Source organism: Drosophila elegans, unplaced genomic scaffold (assembly GCF_018152505.1).
Source record: "Drosophila elegans isolate 14027-0461.03 unplaced genomic scaffold, ASM1815250v1 contig_468, whole genome shotgun sequence".
Lineage (NCBI taxonomy): Eukaryota > Metazoa > Arthropoda > Insecta > Diptera > Drosophilidae > Drosophila > Drosophila elegans.
In genome coordinates this window covers 273,515-296,006 of record NW_024545855.1, presented here as the reverse complement: position 1 = coordinate 296,006, position 22,492 = coordinate 273,515, and the positions used below count along the sequence as shown (strand labels likewise).

The window sequence follows — 22,492 nt, the reverse complement described above, 5'->3', positions numbered from 1 at the left end:
ACAGCCCCAAAGAGAAGGGAATGGAAATAATTCTTAATAAAACCTAAGCTTAAAATTCAGATTTATGCATCCGAAATACATTGTACATTAAGGACTTTAAATTAAGCACTTCTATAAAGACTCCCCATCTCTATCAACACAAACACATGGCAAGAAAGAAGGACAATTCCACCTACACACACACACACACTGGCACAAGCTGGACAAGTTGCATACTTTCAGGCGCAACATGCAATTAAAATGCAAAAAAGGCAAATGGCAGACCGTCCATTTCGGCTTCAGGTTGGTTTTGCTGCTTTTGGTGCTTTTGCAGCCTGTAGCTGCAGTCCGAAAAACCAAAGACCAAAATCGATGCACTGCCAAGTTGAAACGGAAATGCCAGAGCCGCATCCGCTCTGTCAGTACGTCGGTCCGTCTGAAAATTTCCAAATGTCCAAATGTCCTTGTGTCTGTTCAACGTCTGCGGTTAGAACAAGTTTGCCATTCTGCCCCTGCATGTGGGTCCAAATGTGCGAGTGTGCATGTTGATTTAGCGTTAAGCTTGTTGGATTTTTGCGTTTTGTCAACATTTCCCCCGGTCAGTTGTCGATTCGCATTCGCATTCGCAATCGCATTCGCATTCCCATTCGCAGACTGCTGCTGCGGCGGCTTTCTGGAAGTGTTCAAATAATTGCCGCTAGACTTCGGGGCAAGAGCGATTCGGGATTGAATCTGGTTTGGGTTGGAGTACGCACACAGAGAAAAAATTTATCACCAAAAAATAATGGTGTTTTTATCGAAAAATTGTTTTCAGGGTTATTAAGAAATTTCTATCAAAACAAAATCATTACTAAACGTACACGCTGATTCTGAAATATCTTTAAACACTGTTCCATATTTGAGAAAGCCCATTAACTAATTTAAGAATTTAACAAATGTGTAAAAAAAAGTGTGTATGAAAATAACAAATAATATTTTATATTCTGGTTAATAACAACAAAATTAAAATTTAAATTTGATCATTTTAGCCATATACAGTTCGAGAAAAAAAATTATAACCAAAATATGATGGTGTTTTTGTCAATACTAAAAGTGCTCACAAAGACTCTAAAATAATCTTTAACATTTTTTAATATTTAAAAATGTCCATTAATAAATGTAAGTGTTTTATAAATATTAAGTTATATATATAAATATTTATATTTTACCCTGAATAAAAGGTTTTTACTTATGGACTCTTTGTAAAAATTTTTTACTGACCGAAAAACAAGATTCAAATTTAAATTTTTGACCATTTTGGCAAGCGATATAATGTTCGGAGTAACTTCTTTTTGTTTGGTAGTATAGTATTTTTCTCTGTGTAGTATATATTAGTAGTAGCGGGTCAAAGGGGAGGTGAAGTGCTGCTTAAACTAGGCTTACTGTTCATTAATGGTCAGGTCAGGTGTCTATACAGTGGGTTTGGGTGCTGATCAGGTCGGTTCTGTCAATTAGTCCTATAGGTAAGTTAAACTCAACGCTTGTAGATATTATTCCTATGGCTATTTGTCTTCCTATTTGTTAGTTATGAGTGCACTGCTATTGCTTCGTTGGCCTGCTATATTTCCTTTCCTATTTATTAGCCTCATCCTTTAGATTATGATCCTGTCGTTCTTAAGATTGTGTATCACCTGATTGAGAATAATGATTGATTCAACAATTTATGTAAGTGAGAGTGTTTTCTTTGTGTTTGCTGGTTATCCTGGAAGAAGGATCTAAGCAGCTGCGCTGCCTAGGACCGACTCCTAGGGATGCTTCGTGTAGTTATTGAGCGGCATCTCGTTCACAAGGGTGTGGGCCACCTCCTTGTTCCTTTCGTGCAAGGCCATTTCCAAGGGGGCACTGGCTGGTTTCTTTTGGGCCGCCTTTTGTGTCTTAAGCTGAGGGAAAACAGCCCAGTTAATATGCGTATATTTTGGATACAGAAAGGTCTCATATTTACTCTCTGTATGGTCTTTTCAAAGTCCTGATGTGGTTCTGGTCGCTTCATTGTGCTGCAATTTCTCAGGCGCTCGTTTGTCTGTTAGATATAAAAAACCATAAGAAAATAGTCATTCTAACTGCTTATCGTTGTTAACACAATTTCGATCATAAGCTTAATTCTTAAAGGAAATACATTTTTCATTTTTAAGAAATATAAATATATATATATATATAAATTAACTTATCTTAAAACTAAGATAACCATTAAATAATACTAAAAATACAATGCATAGAAATGTTTTCCGAAATATAGAAATCTAAAATACAGAATTGCTTTCTTAAATATAGAAATGTTTTACAGAACATAGAAATCAAAAAAAATATAGAAACTCATCTAAATTCTCACAGCCTGACCCTTAAATGTAAATAACCCTAAAAAAATATAAATGTTTTAAAAAAGAAAACTATATTTTCTTATCATTAGAAATATTTCCTTAAATAATTACATTGTATTGTTGACTACCACTATTATTAGCTTATCTATTTGTTTTATTATTCTATATATTTATAAATACATTTGCTGGTGTAAATCTTGAAGCTTTTGCAACTATCAACATAGCAAAGTGAATTTGTTCTCTACAAGCCAGAATAAATTGTACTTTCTCCATCACTGTGGTTAAGCAACTCCAGCCATATTGCCCACCCATGATTACTTCATTAACTCGAGCCAGACCCAACAAATCGACACCTCAAAACGACCGCAGTCAGAACTTCAAGTGGAAATGGGAATGTCAAATGAAAAGCGGCGGGCAGTAAGTGTAATGAAAGGCCAGCGCTGGATGTTTCTATTTCTGTTTCTGTTTTTGTCCCGAGAGCAGCATTTCCGCAGCAGACCGCATAATGAGTGCCGTTGAGGAGCTGAAACACACGCTCTCCGGGTGACCTTTGACCGGGGCAAAAAAGCATAGCAAAAGCGGGTGAATCGGGAGATTCGGGAAACTCAGGAGCCGTGGACACGGGAAGGTAATGAGTGCCAGAGGACACGCCGCGCACACACAAAAGAAGTTGTCCCCAACACGGAGCACAATTGTCGCCGGTGCTTAGTCCAAGTCATTTTCAAAATTGACCGCAAAACTCAGGAGCAACCGGAGTGGACAATCTGCAGTCCTCGGCAGCGGCAAATTGTGCTTAAATATTAAATGAACAGCCGGCGACGGAGCGGGCATATACACAAAAGAAAAACCGGACAACAACCGTAAAACAAGAAAAGTTATAAACTCTCGCCGGACCGAAGGAACCCAAAAATACAGAAAAACCAAAACAAAAAGACACAAAAATGGCAAAAAAAAAAAAAAAAAAAAGGAAGGGAGCTGGAATGGGAAAGTGACCGGCGAGGACACACAAAACAAAACACTTTGGCACGCCTGAAATAATAAAAACAAATGCGAATGGAAAAAGGACCATTCGTGTATAGGGAGCCCCGCCTGATTCACCTGAACCCCGCCCACATCCTCCGCAGCCTCTGCATCCTTCGCATCCGGCATAACAACCGCAGCAAAGCCGAATCGCGCCAAGGTGCAAATGACCAGGTAACGTGGAGTTGCCGGAACGTGCTCCCCAGATCCTTGACAGCGCCCCCGACAATGCGATTGGCGCCCTCGTTCCCAGTTTTTGTCCTTGGCGACTCCAGTATTTGATGCACTTAGGAAAAAAACATGTTAAGTACAAAGAACCATCCTCTTATATAGTTTCTGACCAGAATAAATTAAAAATACTTTCTTAATACTTGATAACACATTTTGTTAGCTTTGTAACACAAAAAATTGCTTCCCGTTTCCAATAAGTTAGCTTTCATTTAAAATATCAAATTTGCAAAGATCAAATCCTGGATTTGGATAGTAAATTTCTTAAAATAACATATAAGTTCTCATTATTAAAATTCTACTGTGAAACGATAAGTAAATTTGTATTATTAAGGGTATGTAGGTATAAAAGTGCTCCTCTAAAATGAAGTGCATATATATTATTTACATTTAAGGGAGTATTTTTAAACTGGATATAACCTCTAATTCTAAAGTTAAAAAATCATTTTATTAGAAACCAAAACTAGAACTCTTATGTGATTTCGAAACTTTTTAAATGAAAGTGATCTACTTTTGTTTCTGTAGTGCATTCCGCATTTGCCATCTGTATCTGGCACTTGCACTTACAGGACCCGGGGCACCACCGCCCTCATTGACAGTTCATATCACGGAGTCTCTGCCATTTGCATCCGGCACATGTCCTGCTCCATCCTGACCCCTGACCCCTCACCCCTAACCCCCGATCCGTGATCCCCATTCCGCCGTGCGCTTCTTGCTACGGCTGTGTTGTCATTGTCTGGTCTCGACCGCTCGCTCGCCCGGCGCAAGTCAACGCAATTAACGGTAATTGCCTTTTATCGGCTTAGCCTTGATAAAGTTTTCCACCGCCTCCGGGCTTTTCCGCCCCGCCCCGCCCCGCCTTGCCCCGCCTCCATTTTTCCCGAGAACGCGAACTTTCCTAGTTATTGCTGCCATTGTTGTTGTTGCTGCGGCCATCGTTGTTATTTGTAGGTTTACGCGGTTTTTATATTTTAATTTAATTTTATAAGTAGTCCCAGGCGCTCCGCCTTTTGCCCCACCCAACCCCTCTCAAGCCAGCGAACTTGTCCATGGCAAAAATTCGACATTAAACAGAGAGCGGGAAAAGTTTTTGTTTTGAATGTGGCAAGGAAATGCTTTGAAGTTGGCTCCAAATTATGGAACTTTTCATGGCTTTCCACAGGGATTGGAAGCGAGGGAGGAGTAGGGCGACGACATTCCCGGTCCTGAATTAAGGAGCCGGGAATTAAATTGCGACCGAAATGCGAAAACTCTTTCCATTTTCATAATTCTGGAGCAGCTTAGGGAGTGTCTAATGCTCAACTAATGAAAATGTCACTGGCTATATGGCGCTGAACTGAAGTACCGGATGGAAACTTAACATTAAATAGTTTATTAATGCTCTTTGTCTCTTTGGACATACAAATGAAACAGAGCAGGTTTAAAATTTACTTTGAAAATTATTTATAAACTGATAAATAGTTTAGGTTCCTTGCAAATTCTTATGTTTTTTAAGTGCAATTAAAAGAATATGTGTTTAATTATATATATTACACAAAATATAATAACAATTTTTGCCATAAGAATGCTGGACAATATTTAAAAAGCAATTACTCCTAAAATAACCTCCAAATTCTTATATTTTTTAAATATACTTAAAATAACATGTGTTATTTAAGATTTGTTTTATTATATACTAAAATTAAATTAAATTTTTAGCCATAAGAATATCTGGAAATATTTTAAAATATTTATTAACATACACTCCTTAAATAACCTTCAAATTTGTAGGTTTCTTAAGTTTAGTTTAGTTTTACCCAAAATTAAATATCAATTTAAACCATAAGAATGCCTGACAATAGTTACAAAAACAAAGGTGCACTTCCAAAATAACTTCTAAAAGAATTAATTGTTTTAACTTTCCAGACATTCCCCTTTTAGGTTGCTGTCACTTTCTAACCCTTTTTCTGCTGCCCTTTTTTCTGGGATTAAAAAGAAACTTAACTTTTACCCACAAATAAACACGCAAAAGACCTTAGATGACTGCCCTTAAAGTAGGCAATAAAAATGGTTTCTCAACCGGAAATGACAAAATCACACACGGGAAGTGGTTTCCAAACAAAAAAAAAGGTTTACCTTCTTCGTAAGTGGCACCCAATTTGTGACCTCTAAACTCACCTTCAACTGCATTCCTTCCGTGGCGTTCAGCTCATCTCCACTCTGCCGGAGGCCCTGCAAAAACCTGGCGAAAACCGTTCTCCGCTGCTTGTGCTTATTCCGACCCTCTAACCCATCCAATCCAGATATCCATGTATCCACATATCCACATCCAAATGCGGGGCAGTGAGGCGAACAATCAAACCGAGAATCAAACAGACATTCATTTGATTAACCAGACAGTCAAAGTTTAAGCGCAAGCCAATTTAATTGAATTAAAAGCCATAAAAACCGAAGAGCCGCCAAACTGACTCTAACCACAGCCCGCCTGCAAATTTAAGCCGCTCCTCACCTGTTGCCGAAAAGTCGTAAAAGAAATTGTTCCTCGCTCCAGGATAGCTTTGCTGCATACCGTTCAGATTCAGAGCCGACTTGGAGTCGATGGCATTGCGGGCCATGCGATTGGCCAAATCGTTCTGCGTGTAGCTGTAGATCTCGTTCTCCTCGCGATTTGACAGGCAGCTGGAGGGCTAAGCGTGCACGGGAAAAATCATTTTAGAAATCCAATTAAAAAAATATATATGTGTTTAAAACTTAAAGGATTAATAAAAATTAAGTTGCCGGCTTTTTTCAGACTTTAAACATTGTTATTAGAAGTAATTTGAAACAAAATGAATGGTTTCGTGTAGGTAACTACACGAAAAAGTAAACTATTTAATATAGAATCATGAAGAAATATATATAACAAAAAACCCTTTAGAAATATTTAAATAAAATATTTTATTAAATTATGTGTATGTGGTTATATGCGTTTAGTGCTTTTAAGATTTATAAAAATAAAGTTTCTTACTCTTTTTAGACATTTAACATTGTTAATTAAAGTAATTTGAAACAAAATGAATAGTTTTGTGTACTATTACCTAATCACCTAAACTACAAAAATCAGAATGATGAAAGTATATATATTAATCTTAAGCAATATTTAAGTAAAACATTTTGTTGTTTTAATTTTTTCTTAAATAAGACCTTTAACAAAGTTTACCAACAAAGTTTAGTCACATCATAAAATATACAAAAAGGTGGTGGTACTTAAAATCACCAGTCTAAAGAGGCCCTTAATATGGTAGCCATAAATTTTCTTGCAGTGCAAGTACACATAAAAGAGCACACACATGAGCATGCATAATAAACGAAACGGAACGGAACGGAAATGAATTAGAGTCTGATTAGCTGGAGGTCGTAAAAGTCACTCCGGCCGTAAAAGTCGACGCATCTGCTTACCAAGTACTTGCCGGGCACATACAGCGGCTGGCTGTGGCTAGTGGGCATCACCGAGGAGCTGACCAGGCCCGTTCCGCTGCAGCTGGGCCCGGCCATCCGGCGGGACAGGGTGTGGCCCGTGGAGATGCGCACGTGGCGCTCCTTCCACTTGGACAGGCGCACCTGCTCGATGGCGTCCAGCACGTCCTCGTACGGCATGTTGATCTGCTTGCTGTAGTGGGCGGCCAATCCCTCCAGGTAGCCTCGCTTGCCCTCCTACACAAAGGCAAAAGAAATCACACAATTAATATAAACTAATTAATAACTGTAATTTGAATTCATTTGATTATCTTTTTAATAAGCTGGACCTTTGAACAGGTTTCCTTTTAATATAAATTGATACATTAAATGGTATATTGAATCTTCTATTGCTTAATTAATTAATTAATTAGTCCACATACCCACTAAAAACTTTGAATCATAATGGGAATATACAACATACAATATTAATGCAGTAAAGTAAGGAAATGTTTAATCTTAATTCTTTTTATTTCATTTAATATAATTTAGCAAGTTTACAAGTTTACAAGTTTAATTTGTTATGGACATGTCTAAAAGTAAACAAATATTATATCAGCATTTTTATCGTACCATACTAAAATCATTTTAAACTACACTACAATCTTTTTTATTTATTTATTGAATCTAAGTAAACAGTTCTTAAAATATGCCCTTTAAGCAATGACATTTTTGTGCGCCTGCTGGTTATGTATTGAATACATTAATTCGTGAAATGTGGGAAGTTTGTTCATAGGACCCGTGGTTTCCAAGAAGACTTAACCACACTCCACTAAGGCCAGGGTCAAAGGCAACTACTTAAGGCGGTGGGCTGGGCAAAGAGTGAGGGGGTCAGACGAACAAGTGTTAATATCTTCCGGTAATTAGCGTGAGGTTGCCACTTAAATGTGTCCTGTTTGACATTCAAAGCGGTCACTGAAGCGACAGCATCGTGCTCGTGCTCCTTTATGCAGCTCCATCTGCTTCTGCATCCGCATCTGTATCTGCATCTGCATCTGCATCTGTATCTGCATCTGCTGCCTGTCTATGTCTGCACCTGCATCCTTAACTCGAACTTAACACGGAGTAAACCTAAACCCAACCCACCAAGCCTGGCAAATTCATTTAGCGTCGCATTCATGTAATGCACATGCAAACATTTGTGCTGAAATGCAACTTGTCTGCAGCTGTCAGTCAGTTAGACACACACAGATAGTATACAATAGTATACTATACTATGTACCCCCCTAATGCACCCTTTCACCCTTTCACTCTTTCGCCCAGAGGGCTGTCTGTCTCATCAGCGCAAAGTGCAATTAGTTGAAGTTGGAGCCCGCGCGTCAACATGGCCCAGACGAACGGGGAGTTGACGGCCCAGAGAAGCCAACAAGTCCTGTCTAACCACCGCCCGTCCCTCCTCTTTCTTGGACACCTCTCTCCGGTATAATTCCATTTCGGTGCTTTAAGTTACATTTCAATTTGGAGCGCCACAAAGACAACAATCGTAAATATTTAACCACATCTTGGCGCACAAACTATGCCAAGTACTGAGCCATAAACTTGTGGCGGTGAATGAAAAAAGAACGCTAATTAAAATGCAAAGCAGCGGAAGCTGATGCAGCCTATGACAAAGTTTTCACACATAGCCACGGAGCGGTCTCAACACCCTTTGACAGGAACAGGATCAGGAACAAAAATAGAAGTGCTAATACACAGGGAAAAAAATGATCACTTTATAACGTTATCAAAATTATCATTATTATTATAAAATCACTCTTAAAGGTATGAAAAGTAAAAATGTTTGAGACTGAATACATATTGTCAAAGGAGATATGATATAACATATCTAAGCTTTTGTTTCTAAAAATCTGCGTGTCAGTTAAATCAAAGCGACTTATACAAAGTTGATAATTTAAAGAACCTTTTAAAAACAATGCCCAATAAATTTTTGAGATGTATTAAATATTGATTACAAAATTGACAAATTATAGAACGTTTGAAAAATAATATCATAACCATTTCAGTTAGCTTGGGTTGGATATAAAAAATAAATAATCGAATATAATGCTCAAACACACAAATGATTAATAGGTTTATATATTATTATTAGCATACCAGTATGAAGTTTTCAACATAACTTATTGAAAATTCTATTTCAATAGCATAAGAATGAACTTTATTATCTGTTGGCAGAACATTTGGTTGATACGATTTGAATAGTAAGAACAAAGGGTATTTAAATATGGGCTATATTGACTCGGATTGAAATCTTTGTTTTATTTTTCTCAGTTGAGCAAAAAATTCAGCAAACTGGAGCTGGAGCGGAAGCCAGAGAATAGCGTGGCCTGCATATTAAGCAGCTGCATCATCGGCATCTGAAGAGTGTCTGGCAAACTGTCAGCACTACACTCTATGCGTGCTCAATAGGCACGCTTGCCACGCCCCCTAACACCACTCACCGCCCCCAAGGATGAAGCACACCTACACCTCCACTGCTACCGCTGAAAATAACTTTAAATGCAAAAGGCTTTGCATCCATTTTGCATTGCATTGGATTGCATTTCTTTGGCGAAATGCAGACGGCCCTGAACCAGTGACATGTTTTCAGATACTAAGTACAAACAACCTACCGACAAAAACGTGGACAAAAGCACCAGAAGTCATCACAGCAAAAGAGGCTGGCAAATGCCTTTCAATATGCATTTCTTTTATACGGGAACTGTGGTTCTAGCAACTAGAAAACTAGACAAAAATTCTCTTTGAAAATGTGGAAATATCTAGAAGAATTACAGATATTTAATATGTACTTAAACTTTAGAAAATCTTTTTTTTCTTAATATTTAAATAAAATAATCCAAAAATTTAATTTAATATTAAGTATATACATATTATGACTGATCGTATACTATGTTATATATTTTTTTACAAGAAATCGACATTTATTTACTGTCCTTACTATTTTTACCCACTGTCTGTAGCTCTCACGTGTGTTACCATATTTATAAACACAAAGCAGTGTGTCCTGCTGAAACTTGCAATTTGTTGGCTCGGCAATTTTAGCCGATCATTTAATTGTGCCCCCCTTTGCCTTGTCCTTCACCCGAAAAACGTAACCACAATGCACAGCTTTATCTCTAAGCCCCAGCAGCAGTCACCAAAAAATACGCGCCAAAATAAACAAAATTAACGCAATGCAAAATCATTTCCCGGCCGGGGACCAACATGCATATAATAAAATAAACAAAACAGTACAGAACAGAACAGCAGGGGCGGTGGGTGGTGGGTGGAAAGGGAGGACCCCATAGTGAATGTTGAGGTGGCCCAGCGAGACTTCGTTGGTTGGCCACTCGGTTTAACTAAATTAAAATCGTGTTAATTTCACATTAGAGCGCACACAGCGCTGTTTCCCCGAACGACTGTCACACGTTGCATCTGCCGCCATACGCCCCCCTTTCCCACGCCCCCCGGGTTGGCAGGATGCAAATTGCCCGAGTCCTAAACAAAACGACCATAGATAAGAGCAATCGCTGGTTGGTTGCTCGCCACGCTGGTCAGTTTGGCTGGACACCAGAGATGCATAGTACCCCAAAAAACCATAAAAGAACAACAAAATGACACAACTGTATGAAAGTTTAGTAGGTATGCTGTTTAAAAATACTAAACAATGTATACGATTTTTTTATAAACTGTAGGAACTATGCTAATTATAAAACACTTTTAGAAACGCTTAAAATAAAAACAATATAACGAATTAAAATGAAGTTAAAAAATTATTAAAAGGTAACAGTGCATAAGAATAGTATAAAATTTTAACGATTATATACTAAAAATGCCATTAGTTGCCAAACCCAGGAATATCAAAAGGTTTAATTAATAAAAACATTTTCTTATTTTTATTTTTTTTATGACCACATGGCTTTATTTAACGAGTAACTTTTTGAATAATCAATGTAGAAAAATTTTAAAAATTAAAATAACAAATTAAATATACAATTTACTCCAAAGAACTAAAAGATGCAGAATATTTTCAATTACGTTTTGTAAACTAGTTTTATAAAATCATAAATGTTCATTTCTGAATAATTTCAATATCATTAAATAAATAACAGTAAGTGGTTGACGAATAAATAAATAAATCTTAAGAGGTATACGAATTTTTATTTAATCTATTGTTTGTTTTAAAAATTTGGCAATTTTATGTTAAATAAGTTTTGTAAGAATTATTTAAAGCATAACTCACCGGCGTGGAGTACGGGTGGGCGGTAAGCCGGATGCCGTCCGCCTCGAGGTGGCGCTTCATGACCGCCTCCAGCTCCTTCATGGTCACCGGCGTATCACAGTCGGAGGCCAGGATCTCGTTGCTGCTGCTCAAGGCCTTGGGGTCGTTGATAAGAACGTAGACGATGGCGGCGCCCTTTTCGCGCAGCATGCGCACACTCTTGAGGAGCTTGCCCCGGTGCGAGGGGTTGTCCACGCCGATGGCGTCCAGATCGATCTCGCCGATCTGCTTGCAGATCTCCAGCTCGTCGTAGCCATTCTCCAGGAAACTCTCGCCGTAGTGCGCCAGTCCGATGGTGCGGAGCCACTCGCAGACGATGTTGTGGTGGGGCATGGTGGTGCTGGCACTCGCATTCGCATTCGCGTATCACGTGGCCCCACTGGGAAATGGCAGGTCCAGCGGTGCGAAGGACACCTTGGTCAGGCGGTGCGGCTTCGTCGAGGTGCTGGCCCCACTGGCACCACTGTTAGCACCACTAGCACCACTGGATGCCAATATGGAAGCGGCAGTCGCCAGCGGCTCCGGTTGATTGCAGCTGCTGGCGGCACTGCTGCAGCTGCTGCTGGAGGTTGCCTTCATAGTACTCTGCCAGAGAAATAAGTTTAACAAAATGTTATTGTTAATATACATCTAAAATTTCACAATAAAGTGAATTTAAAACGGAAAAAGCCATGTTTTACCTAAAATTGATTTGATTTTTAAACTAATTAAATTGTACTTATTGCTAGCACTTACACCTTTTAGAATCATTTTTGCATAACAAAAGGTTTGAGTTTGTTTTTCTTATTCCCACTCACATAAAAATGCTTTGAAACATTGACACTTAAAATACCAATTCAATTGATTTTTTCACAGCTATAGTCCCTTGCCAAGTGCAACAGTGCGTATGCGTAATATTTCTACTTCCGGTGGCCATTGAGCTCGTCTTCCAGGTGTATGTCAAACGAGGGGGAGGGGCCAGAATTTAGACAGTCGTCAGAGGGTCTTGGCATATCAATTTGCGTTAATAGCAGTCATTGTTCACTCGCAGCGAGGGAATGGGCAAAAGCACCGGCCCAGTCCTGCCTATAAGCACTTAATGATAATGCTCGGTCATGTACACGAGCCACTAAAACACTTGAATATGCTTAGCCCCGGAAGCCACTTGCATATGAATAAGCCACTTAAAATGACAGATGGACCAGTGCAGACGGAGGAGCCTCAGCCCAGGGGTCGCAAGGGGGGGCGATGGTCAAAGGGGGCGGGGCTGGATATGGCTGCGCCCTCGGGTCACAGACAAAAGACAAAAGGAAGTCGTCTAACTATTTGCAATGCCCTTTCCCTTACAGAGCGACCCCGATCCTTGTTTGTTGTCTCCCTGCCCAAAATCATCATCTCCAGTCCGTGGATTTACCATATGTACTATACAAGAAATTCAGAGCCAAAGTGAGAGACAACTAATTTACTCAGCTTGACTTGACTCAGCTTCGCATACCTTTCATATTGATAAACACATGCTAGACAAGATGCCAGAATCCAGGGTCACTTTCGCCGGACAATGGGGCGTATGAGTGACCTCCGGCTGAGGGGATGAAAGCGTGGAGGCTTTTAACAGATGAAAGGCTCGAAATTGCTGGAAGGGTCAGAGCGTAACAGGAACTTGAGCAGGAGGAATCCGATAGCCCAGGCAATTCAGAGCTGTTTTGATATTGAAATGATTTAAGATATGAATTGATAAGGGCAAAGAGTAAAACGAGGGTTCAAAGAAAAACTTCACCTCAGATATCGACACATTTGAACTCGCCCTTAAGTGTTTTAAAGTAATGTGTTCTTCTATGAAAATATCTTTTAGCTTATCTTTTTTTTAAAGACCAATAATTAAATAGGAATATTGTTAGGGTTAAAAAAAAATGTAGAAAACTTAAAGGCAAAGAAAAAATTTTAAATTAAATCTTATATTGCTGTTCGTTAAAAAAAGGACTTGTTAAAACTTGAAAATGTGAAGTAACTTAGTAATAAAGTAATTAAAAAATTGTTTATATCAAAAATCAGTCATACAAAGCAATATTATGTTATTCCCATTATAACATTTCTCCGAAACATGAGTATAACAAAGCAAGCTTAAACACAATATTTTTAGTCTGTAATCCAGTTATGAAGTTTATATATATATTTATCCCCCCTTTGCCAACGCCTCTGGAGCTGCAGCAGCTGCAAATATTTAACCACATGCCCGCCCGCATCTCAGTCCCCCCGGAAAACTTTCGGCACATTGTTAGCATAATAAACACATAATAAAATGCAAAAGGCAAAATCAGTAAAGTCAATTTTGAAGATGTTTTGCATACGCAGCCGTTGCAAACAGCTTGCCAAAGTTTATTTACGAGCTGGCCCATAAAGGTTGCAATTCTTGGTTAATGAATGTCAGTGGCAGTCGGTACATAAGGCATTTACTTGAAAATACAGAAAATGTCATATATAAGATGCTACGGGTCCGGGTGTAATTACATGAAATACAGAAATGGACAGAAATTTGCATATGCCGCAAACTGACTACGATAAGAGTCTTAAATATTCAATTTCATTGTTTATTAAGTGCCAAATAATTGTTTGTGTGCAGTGAGCTGAATTTGTGATCAAAGGTGTTCGGCCAGCCCACGTTTTCCGATTGTAATTTGCAATTTCCTGGACTCCGTCATCGCCTTTCCCCTCACAGAGATGAGATTTCCTGCGAAGCAATTATGAGTAGATTGTGACCCCTGGAGCGTGTGAAAATTAACAAATGTGCAAAGCGCTTTCTCTAATTACCACCATCGATTATCGCCTTAGCTTTCTAATTATGCAACTTTGAACTTTCGAAGGGGATTATAGGCAACTCCTCTGCAACCACTGCGCTAAGATTAAACCGAAACAACACTCCATATGCACTCAAATAGATATAAACCTGCGCGACAATGGCCCCATTGTTTATCGCTTTCACACAAATTTTTATGCAAAATTTCTGCCAGAGTAATTAATTTTAATATGAAAGCCAAACATGCGCGCTCTAACAATTGTCATATAATTTGCCGTCTAGACAGTGGAAATTTAGTATTTTCAATTAACTGCAATGGCAACTGAGAGCGCTGCAACCTGCCGCCGCCTTAACCCATGCCACCCCCCATTTAACACCCCTCGGCAACAATGCACACAAAAAGGCGCGCACACTGATGATTGCCATGATGAGGGGCAGAAAGTGGGAAAAGCTGTAGCTGGAGCTCTGCTGGCTGCCTGCCATGTTGACATTGTTGGCTCAAAAAAACAGAAATAATAAAAACAACTGAAATGCGAAGCAAGTAGGTAAGCTTTTAAATACATTACGACTATGAAATACTTTTCTGATTTAAGACAAGATAAATAAATTTCATGGTTTGTTTAAAGTTTTAGTGGCTTTCCCATGTGTATAGGTAATAAGGTAGTAATAATATACAAATGTACAATAAACCATAATGTCGGCATAAATTTTCTAAATGTGAGTTTAGTTAAGCTTGTAGCAAAATTTCCAATAAGCTGTCATTTAAACCTATAGTTATTTGCTTTTGATTTAAATTTCTCTTTAATAAGGATAATGTCATACATCATCAAATCATCCATTTGCTTGCCATTGACAGCTGTAAAACTTTTACTTTTGAACAGGTTTTGCAAAAATCTGATGTCAAAAATTTAAAAAAACACAATATAAATTGTTATTTGTTTCAAATTCCAAATTCAAATTGAAATAAGATGATGAGAATTGTCAGTTCAGGTCATCAGATGCAAAAACTGTCTGCATTCAAGTTGGGCTTCCCTTTTTAAGGACAAGTTTCAACACTTTAAGTTGTGATATTCTAGCCATTAAAATTTAAAATATAAAATCAAGCCTTTCCCCATCAGTTTGATGTATTAATGATTAAAATCTGCTGAATGCCAATATACCCCTTAGAATCAAGGGCACCCAGAAAGAAGGGAAGTTCGGTGGCAAGTCGGCGAGAACGAGTGGGGATCCCCTGCATGGACGCCCCTTGCAGCCTTGACTCCGGAATAGCAGGCGTTCAGCAAACGGCAAAGCGACGTCCTCAAGGTTGGCAACAAAATTGCACCGCCAGTCACTCGAAAAGGGGGTCCGTGGGAGGGTAAGGGGGTGGAAGGCGGGGGTTCAGGGGAAACAGCCTCGTTCGTGTGCCAATGTCAGTGCACCTGGCACTGCCACTGCACTTGGCACTCGGCATGCACTTCGAGTCGCAGCTCAGCTCAACCCAACTCCCTTTCCCAGGCCGACAGTGCGTATTGCGGTGGCCAGAGGAAGCCTTACAAAATGAGGGAGTCCAATTCCCAACCCCCCGGATCCCCACCCATGCATGACCAGCTTCGATTTCACTTTTTTTATGCCCCGGCTCGCACTCGTTTTTTAATTGAAATTTCATTTGCCGCGTTTGTTTGCACATAATTACGATTCGGGGGTCTTTTGTCGCTTGTTATGCAAATTTAAGACCAGCTCATCCCGATGATGAAATGAAATGAGTGTAAATAGAAGGGAGATGCCTGAATGGCCAACTGGAGCTGCGGTCTCATTTTTCATATTTTTCTTTTTCGGCTTCACTGCGGTTTCATTGTGGTCGCTGGCGATGCCCCAAAAAGGGAATGTTTTTAGCCAGGCTGAAAGGAAGATGCCAGCCTGCAGGCAGCTGCAGTGCCATTCAGCTCCAAGTATGTCTATGCTGCACAAATGCGCACAAAACTAAAACCCATTCAAATTCTGAAATGGTGAAGTTGTGAAGTTGGCGGACGGGGATAAACCAAGAAGCTCGAAAAGTGTGCAAAATGCATCACCTAAACTGTGCTACTTGCAGCATCCTAAGTAGCAAAAATGCTTCAAATTAAGGAACATTTCAATGAAGTCGAGAGAGAAATTAGACTAAATACTAGTTATTTGGTTGCTGAAAACATCCGTCTGAATAAAAGTTGAACAAAATGTGGCCCCAACTACAAAAAATACATTTTTCCCTGTATAAATTTATGCCATCTCAGCTGGCCTCTTTTTCTTTTACACAATTTCAATAACATAACATTTTAATATGTTTTTAATGACACATGATAACAAATTTATATTACTTATTTTATTTCTAGCTATACCTTAGTTGTATCATTTTAGTCCTTACCCTTAGTAATACAAATATATTGCATAAGATGAATTCTTCTTAATTCACTTCTTTATTTCTTTGCTTAAGCAAACATGTTATGCAATTAAATAAAGTCGAACTTAAATAATTAAACATTGCATAGTTTACTCTACTTTACTTTATTTTATATAATTTTACTCCCTTTTGTTTAGTATTTAAAAATATTTGTAATCTTCATAGTTCAGTTTTTATATGTTTGCTCAAATAAACAAGTCATTCAATTAAATATAATCAAATTCAATAGGCAAACGATTTTAAATTATATGGTTTAGGTCTTAGCTCAACAGTACGTAGGGACCAAAATGCCCTGAAATTTGCATAGTTACCTGCAGGAATATTACATTAATATTAATGCCTATTAAGGCAACCAACTTAATCAGAGCCATCAATCTGGCATCAATCCCGGCATTAAGCCCAGTCTAGGATTAGCAATTCCCCAAGATTTAAGGCGCCCACTCCCCTTACGGAAATCCGGTAGTTAAACCCATTGACCGCTGATTGAGTAATCAACGAATCGAGCCCGTAACTCCGCCACCCCGCAATTTACTTACATTGTGAGCCGTAATCAATAGGTGAGCCCCGTAATGTCCTGTTCGGAACGGAACTCTCAAGACATGCAAGCACTCGCACTCACGCTCACTCGCGACTTAAGCGGTTCAGGAGTCGCTCGCTATATAATCAAATAATGCGGCACTTCATTTGCCCGGAATTGGCCGACTGCCCCGTGCCCGCAGAGACATAATCCCAATGCCGCCCACTTGTTGGGGACTCGACCGCAGGACAAATGCTACACGGAGGAAAAACTAGTCATTACGTCTATTGGCTTTGCTTAGGTGTAAAATTCTGTTCAAAAATTCTATAATTTACTAAGTTCTGATCGAAGTCATGTATGCTGTTCTATACTAATAATATCTAGAGATCCTTTCTTATTTTTAAAAATGATTGAGGGATTTTTTTGGACATAAAAACATACATAGAACTATGGAATTTTATTAAACTTTCTCTCGGTGTAGCACCTGACCGATCACACACGCACAATTGCCGCTCGTTTGATTTACGGCATCAGATCCGTGGTCTCCGGCCGCAGCCTGCGTTTGCTATTTTTTTTCTTTTTTGGCGGCAGGACAATGACTGGGCGAAAAATGGGCGCGAAAACGGTCACCGGAAGCGAGGTTGCCCACCGGAAACGCGCAAAGGTGCAAAATGGCGGGCAAATTACGCGACGAGTGGCAGTTTGCTGCCCGGCTGATTGTGAAATGGCGAGTGGGGCGAACTGCAGCCGTGCAACTGTGCAACTGGCAACCGGGAGCGGAGTGAAAAAAACGCAACCAAAGTATGCAAAGCACGCGAGCGTACTGTTTGCAGCACTGCCAGCCACATGGCCTCATGGGCCTGGGTTTTTGCCACTGCCACTGCCACTGCCTCTGCCTCTGCAGTCGCCGTCGCTGTTGGAGAATCGAGAATTGAGAATCGGGTAGAGCTGAGCTGAGCAGAGCAGAGCAGAGCGGAGTAACTGAACTGAACTCCTCGAGGAAGGCAGCGCCGTGAACATTAACGCTGGCGTTAACGCTAACGGGAGGCTAGCGGAGCAGGGGTTGAGGGGTTCACTGGCTGGTTGCAAGTGCCCCGTTGAAAGCGATACCCAGGAGGGAGGTTTTTTCCCAGCTTTTTTGTTTTATTTCTTTTTATATTTTTTACGTTTTTTTTCCCCCCGTCGAGCAGTGCATTCTCTTTTTTATTCTCGCTGCAGCCACCCCGAAGCGGAGGCTTCAGCTTCAGTTTCAGCCTAAGAGCGGAAAGTAGGTGAGGCACATGAGCCGGGCGAAAAAAAAAGGATGAGAGGGAAATAGCAGGGGCAGGTTGAGGGGCAGTGGAGGTACGCGGAGAGTGTTTACCCCGGCTTAGACGGCTCTGACAGGCAGTCTGGGCTCCAAAGCATGAATGAGTTGTGGAAGCAAATGAAGTGCCGCGCCAGCCGACGTTGCAACCCGCAGCGTATTTAAATATAGCAGAGAACAAGCAGCGGCAATGCAACGTGTGCAGCACGACAGCAGCACGACAGCAGAGACCAACGCAGCTATGCACTTAGCAAAAAAATGGAATCAAAATCCAGACAACATGACAAGCACTTGCCTTGTTTTGTATTGATTATAAAACTACACTGGCTTAAATAACTCAGGCGAAATGTTTTAATAGAGATTTTATTTATATATAATTTTTTTCTTTCTCTTTGTTTTTTAGGCGTAGTGGCTCTTACAAAGGTAAGATACTTACATGTATTTTTTAAAAGTTGAAAACAAGTTGTTGAATTTTATTTTAATATAATGATATATTTTTTAGAAGTTGAGCCACTTTTTTTTCTAAGTGCGCCAGGACGGTCGGCAGACGTTCACAGGCTATCATGTCACCGCTGGCGTCCTCATTTGTCTGTTTGCCTGTGTGCTTGTGCAATTTTTATTTTTTTTTAATTCCTTTTTTTTTGCGACGTAGCAACGTAGCGAGACTGGCAGTCAGTCAGTTTAGTTGCGAGCGAGCCTGGGCATATTTTGTGCTTCATCATCTCGGCCGCTGATGATGACACATGCGAATGACTGCAAACAAATCTGGGAAGCTGATGCTGATGTTGCTGTTGCTGTTGCCGTTGCCGCTGCAGAATGATGTTGCTGCTGTCATCAGCAACATTTCGCTGGAACTTTCTCGTGGAGCGGGCGACTGATTGCTGATGCAGCCGAATAAAGGGAAAGGATGACGCCACCGCCACACCTGCCGACCTTGGTGGGTGGGTCTAGACCGTAGCCTCTCCGGACCAGTACTGCCCCAGCAGCTTAATCAGGGAATTACGACGGATTGCAGTGTTAATAATGCAAATCTATAGATTGCAATGCAGACTAATCGGATTAATTGCAGAACCCACAGCCTTTTGGGGAATGGCAAATGAGCTGGGTTAGGAAAATTGAAAATTCATTGAAATTGATAGTTGCTTTTGCGTTGCCATTTTGGAAAATTGCTTGAATGCTAGGAATATAAAATCTTTAATTTAAAGCATCGAACGACATACAATCTATCTATTTACAAAATGAAACCAACAATGAGTACATTTCAAAAAAACTAACGAAAAGATTTGGTGTGGAAATTATTTTTTTTAATCAGTCTTGATGTAAGATACAAAAAAAAAATGCTTACATTACTTAAATGGTTTTCGTTGCAAGCTCGAGGTCATGTTTTTGTTGTGAAAAATTAAAAACAGGGTTTTTAATTATTTCATGCATACTTAAAGTTTTTCAACTTATTATTTTTGCATTAAAATATTGGTAAAGAAAAAAATCAATTTTCTTTACCAATTTCAAAAAATAATTCAAAGAATTTTAAAAAAAGTTTAATCTGTGTTGGAGATGAATAATAGAACCGAAGTCTTGCTGTAAAATACAAAAAAAAACTGTAATCAAAGGAAAATTAGAAAACAAAGGCCTCGAGGAGTTGGGTTGTTCATAAGACTGGGAAGCAGAGTGATTTTGATTCCAGGGCGGAATCCTGTTTACGGGCTGTCCGGGGCACGTACTTGTGGTGGCCCACACACACACACACACACACACACACACATAATGAGAGCTGGCTGTGGCACAAACGTGCCATAAACTGTGGCACGCCCCCTTAACCTGTAACTCGCCCCCGCCTTAAACCCAAAGCCACCGATGAATATTCCATGTGGCATGCGTTGACAAAGCATTCGAACCGAACCTCGTCATCTGGAGCATAAGAGCATATCATATAGGCAAAGTTTTTCCTTCAGCCCCGTGCACATGGGAATATACATATGTATATAGCATGCTCGTCGTATATCAGGCAGGCATTGTGCGCTGGACTGGGGCTCAACTTTTATCGGCCTTGTTTTGATAGTTGACTCGCTGCTAAGCCTATTAAGGCGCTTGAGTCGACCAACAAGCCAAAGGCTTTTGCACCAAGCGGGCTTCGCAACCCTTTGGGTTTTCAGTATTTTTTTTCTCCTGTCTGCCTAGGAAATGATAGGCCCCACACAAGGGAGCTAAGCTCTCGTTGCCGTGTCTGTTGATCTGACTCCTGTTAATTATGGGATGTGTGAGTGGTTTGGGTGGTTTGGGTGGCTGCTCGTTAGTGACGTCCTCGACGGGCCTGAATCTCTCCATAGCGCTGTCCCTAGCTCTTTCTCTATCCGCTCTGGCTGCAATTTTCTCAAGAAGCCGCACTTAAATGGCTTCCTATGCGGGTGCAAACAAAAGCTGCCAAACACACATGTCTACGCCCGCTTTTGAATGTGTTTGTCTGCGACAGTTAAAAAACAAGAAAAAAAAAAATATGGCAGAAATCGCCGCTTGAAGTGGTGGTTGAATTTTTATTTTTTTCTTCTTGTTTTTGTCTTGCAACGTGCAAATGGAAAGAGAGTTGCAAATTTGTAATGCTGCTGCTGCTGTGCTGCGCAACACATGCGCCATTATGCAATTGATTTTTCTTGGTTTTTTTTTCCAGTTTTCCAACGCTGTTGCATTGTTTGCTTTTTTTTTTGCTTATTTTCTTTTATTTGTTTTTTAAGGTTCGCTGTGCTGTCAAAGGTCATTCAACTTGGCTGCTACTAATTTAACGCTGCCCTAGCAGGTGTGCCTAATTAAGCAGATACCCTGCTTGCAACTAAAGCCCAAAAGTCGGCAACAAAGCGGCTAGCAAACACACACACACACTGAGGCAGGTGTCTAAAGTGACGCTTTGCATGGTGAAAAATAAACTGAAAGAACACGCACACATGCTGCCGAATGAAATGCACGTGCTCTATCTGCTCGTAGGTTGCATGCAACTTTAGCTGGGGCTCATAACCCTGAATGCATGACTGCAATGAATGCAAACAGGCTGCAAAGACAGACAACTCACAGACGCACTCACACTACACATGGAGAGGCCACTACACCAATCTGCCAGCCCACCATCCACCACCCACTCAACCACCCACCCTTTTAAAAGGCTTGACTGCAGCAGATTGCGTATACGCAGCATTGGCCACTTGCATTATGAAGCGCCTCCTGCTCTCGTGTCAGCGTGATAAGCCACCGCGTCTCGGTATCTGCATCTCCATCTGTGACAGCTGCCCGCGTTTTGTGCGTGCTTACACTGGAAATTAATGTGTGGCATAATTTATGTTCTTAACAATTAAAGCTAGCAATAAACCCCATTAAAACTTGTTTGTACAATTATAAAGTTTGTCTGTGGAAGTTTTGAAGTAGAGGTACAAATTAAAGGTATTTAAAAAAAATAGAGTTCATAGTTTGTTAATATATAGTATGTAAAACAAATTGAGTGCAAACTTAAAAATATTTTTGAATTCTGAACTTATGGTGCCTTATATATTTTTAATTTGTTATGTTAAAATTCTTTATAAAAGGTTCCTATTACTTATAATTCATTATGATGTTTAATTTTAAAACGGACTATTTTTATATATACTATATTTGTAGTGTTTTAAAGTTGTTAAATGTTAAAGATATATTGTAACAATTATCCACAAATAAATCACATAAAATACTTTTGAACAAAATGGTTTAGAGGGTAAAGGCGAACAGTTTTAAAACTTCTTTGACTTCGATTTAAAATCTAAATTGAAAGGTTACAACATTATTTACGTGTACCTCCCCCACCAGGATCTGCTGCTTTCTGTGATCTCCGCTGCATTCATGGCGAATGTCAAGTGTTGGCAGTTGGCTTGCCAAGATGTTTTGTTTGACGCCGACGCAATGCCAGCAACATTTGCTGTGTCAAGTGGCAGTCAAGTGCATTTAACAGGGCGCGTCTTTGATTGACGTTAGCCCGCGTTTAGAGCCACGGCAAAGGACGAAGCGACGAAGGACGCAGGACGAAGGCAATTGCCAGGGAATTGTGCTGCAGGCGAATGGCGAATGCTGAATGCGTGCAATTGTCAAACGGAAACGCAGAAACAAAGGCGATGTCACCACAGGGCAAATATCAAAGTCTGGCTT

At 39.9% G+C, this 22,492-nt stretch overlaps 1 protein-coding gene across 3 annotated transcripts; it reads right to left on the bottom strand.

Annotated features, from left to right (window-relative positions):
• Positions 1-1,174: 1,174 nt before the first annotated feature.
• On the bottom strand, positions 1,175-17,835 carry LOC108148559. 3 transcript variants are annotated; one of them, XM_041708971.1, is made up of 8 exons: positions 17,467-17,835; positions 17,045-17,280; positions 11,278-11,901; positions 7,002-7,256; positions 6,073-6,250; positions 5,742-5,848; positions 1,961-2,038; positions 1,175-1,898 (listed from the first exon to the last, which is right to left on the bottom strand). In XM_041708971.1, exons 3-8 carry the CDS (start codon positions 11,647-11,649, stop codon positions 1,764-1,766), a joined length of 1,125 nt encoding a protein of 374 aa, XP_041564905.1. In that variant the 5' UTR covers positions 11,650-11,901; positions 17,045-17,280; positions 17,467-17,835; the 3' UTR covers positions 1,175-1,763. The 3 variants fall into 3 exon arrangements, with proteins under 3 accessions (XP_041564905.1, XP_041564906.1, XP_017131096.1); XM_041708972.1 differs by having other exon boundaries at positions 17,530-17,835; XM_017275607.2 differs by lacking the exon at positions 17,045-17,280.
• Positions 17,836-22,492: the final 4,657 nt, after the last annotated feature.

Excerpts from the sequence above, each read along its gene's own strand:
- LOC108148559 (XM_041708971.1), bottom strand. The coding sequence starts at position 11,649 with ATGCCCCACCACAACATCGTCTGCGAGTGGCTCCGCACCATCGGACTG. Across the intron at positions 6,251-7,001 it reads ATGTGCCCGGCAAGTACTTG|CCCTCCAGCTGCCTGTCAAA; the intron begins GTAAGCAGATGC and ends GTGCACGCTTAG. Across the intron at positions 5,849-6,072 it reads TTACGACTTTTCGGCAACAG|AGGGTCGGAATAAGCACAAG; the intron begins GTGAGGAGCGGC and ends TGGATGGGTTAG.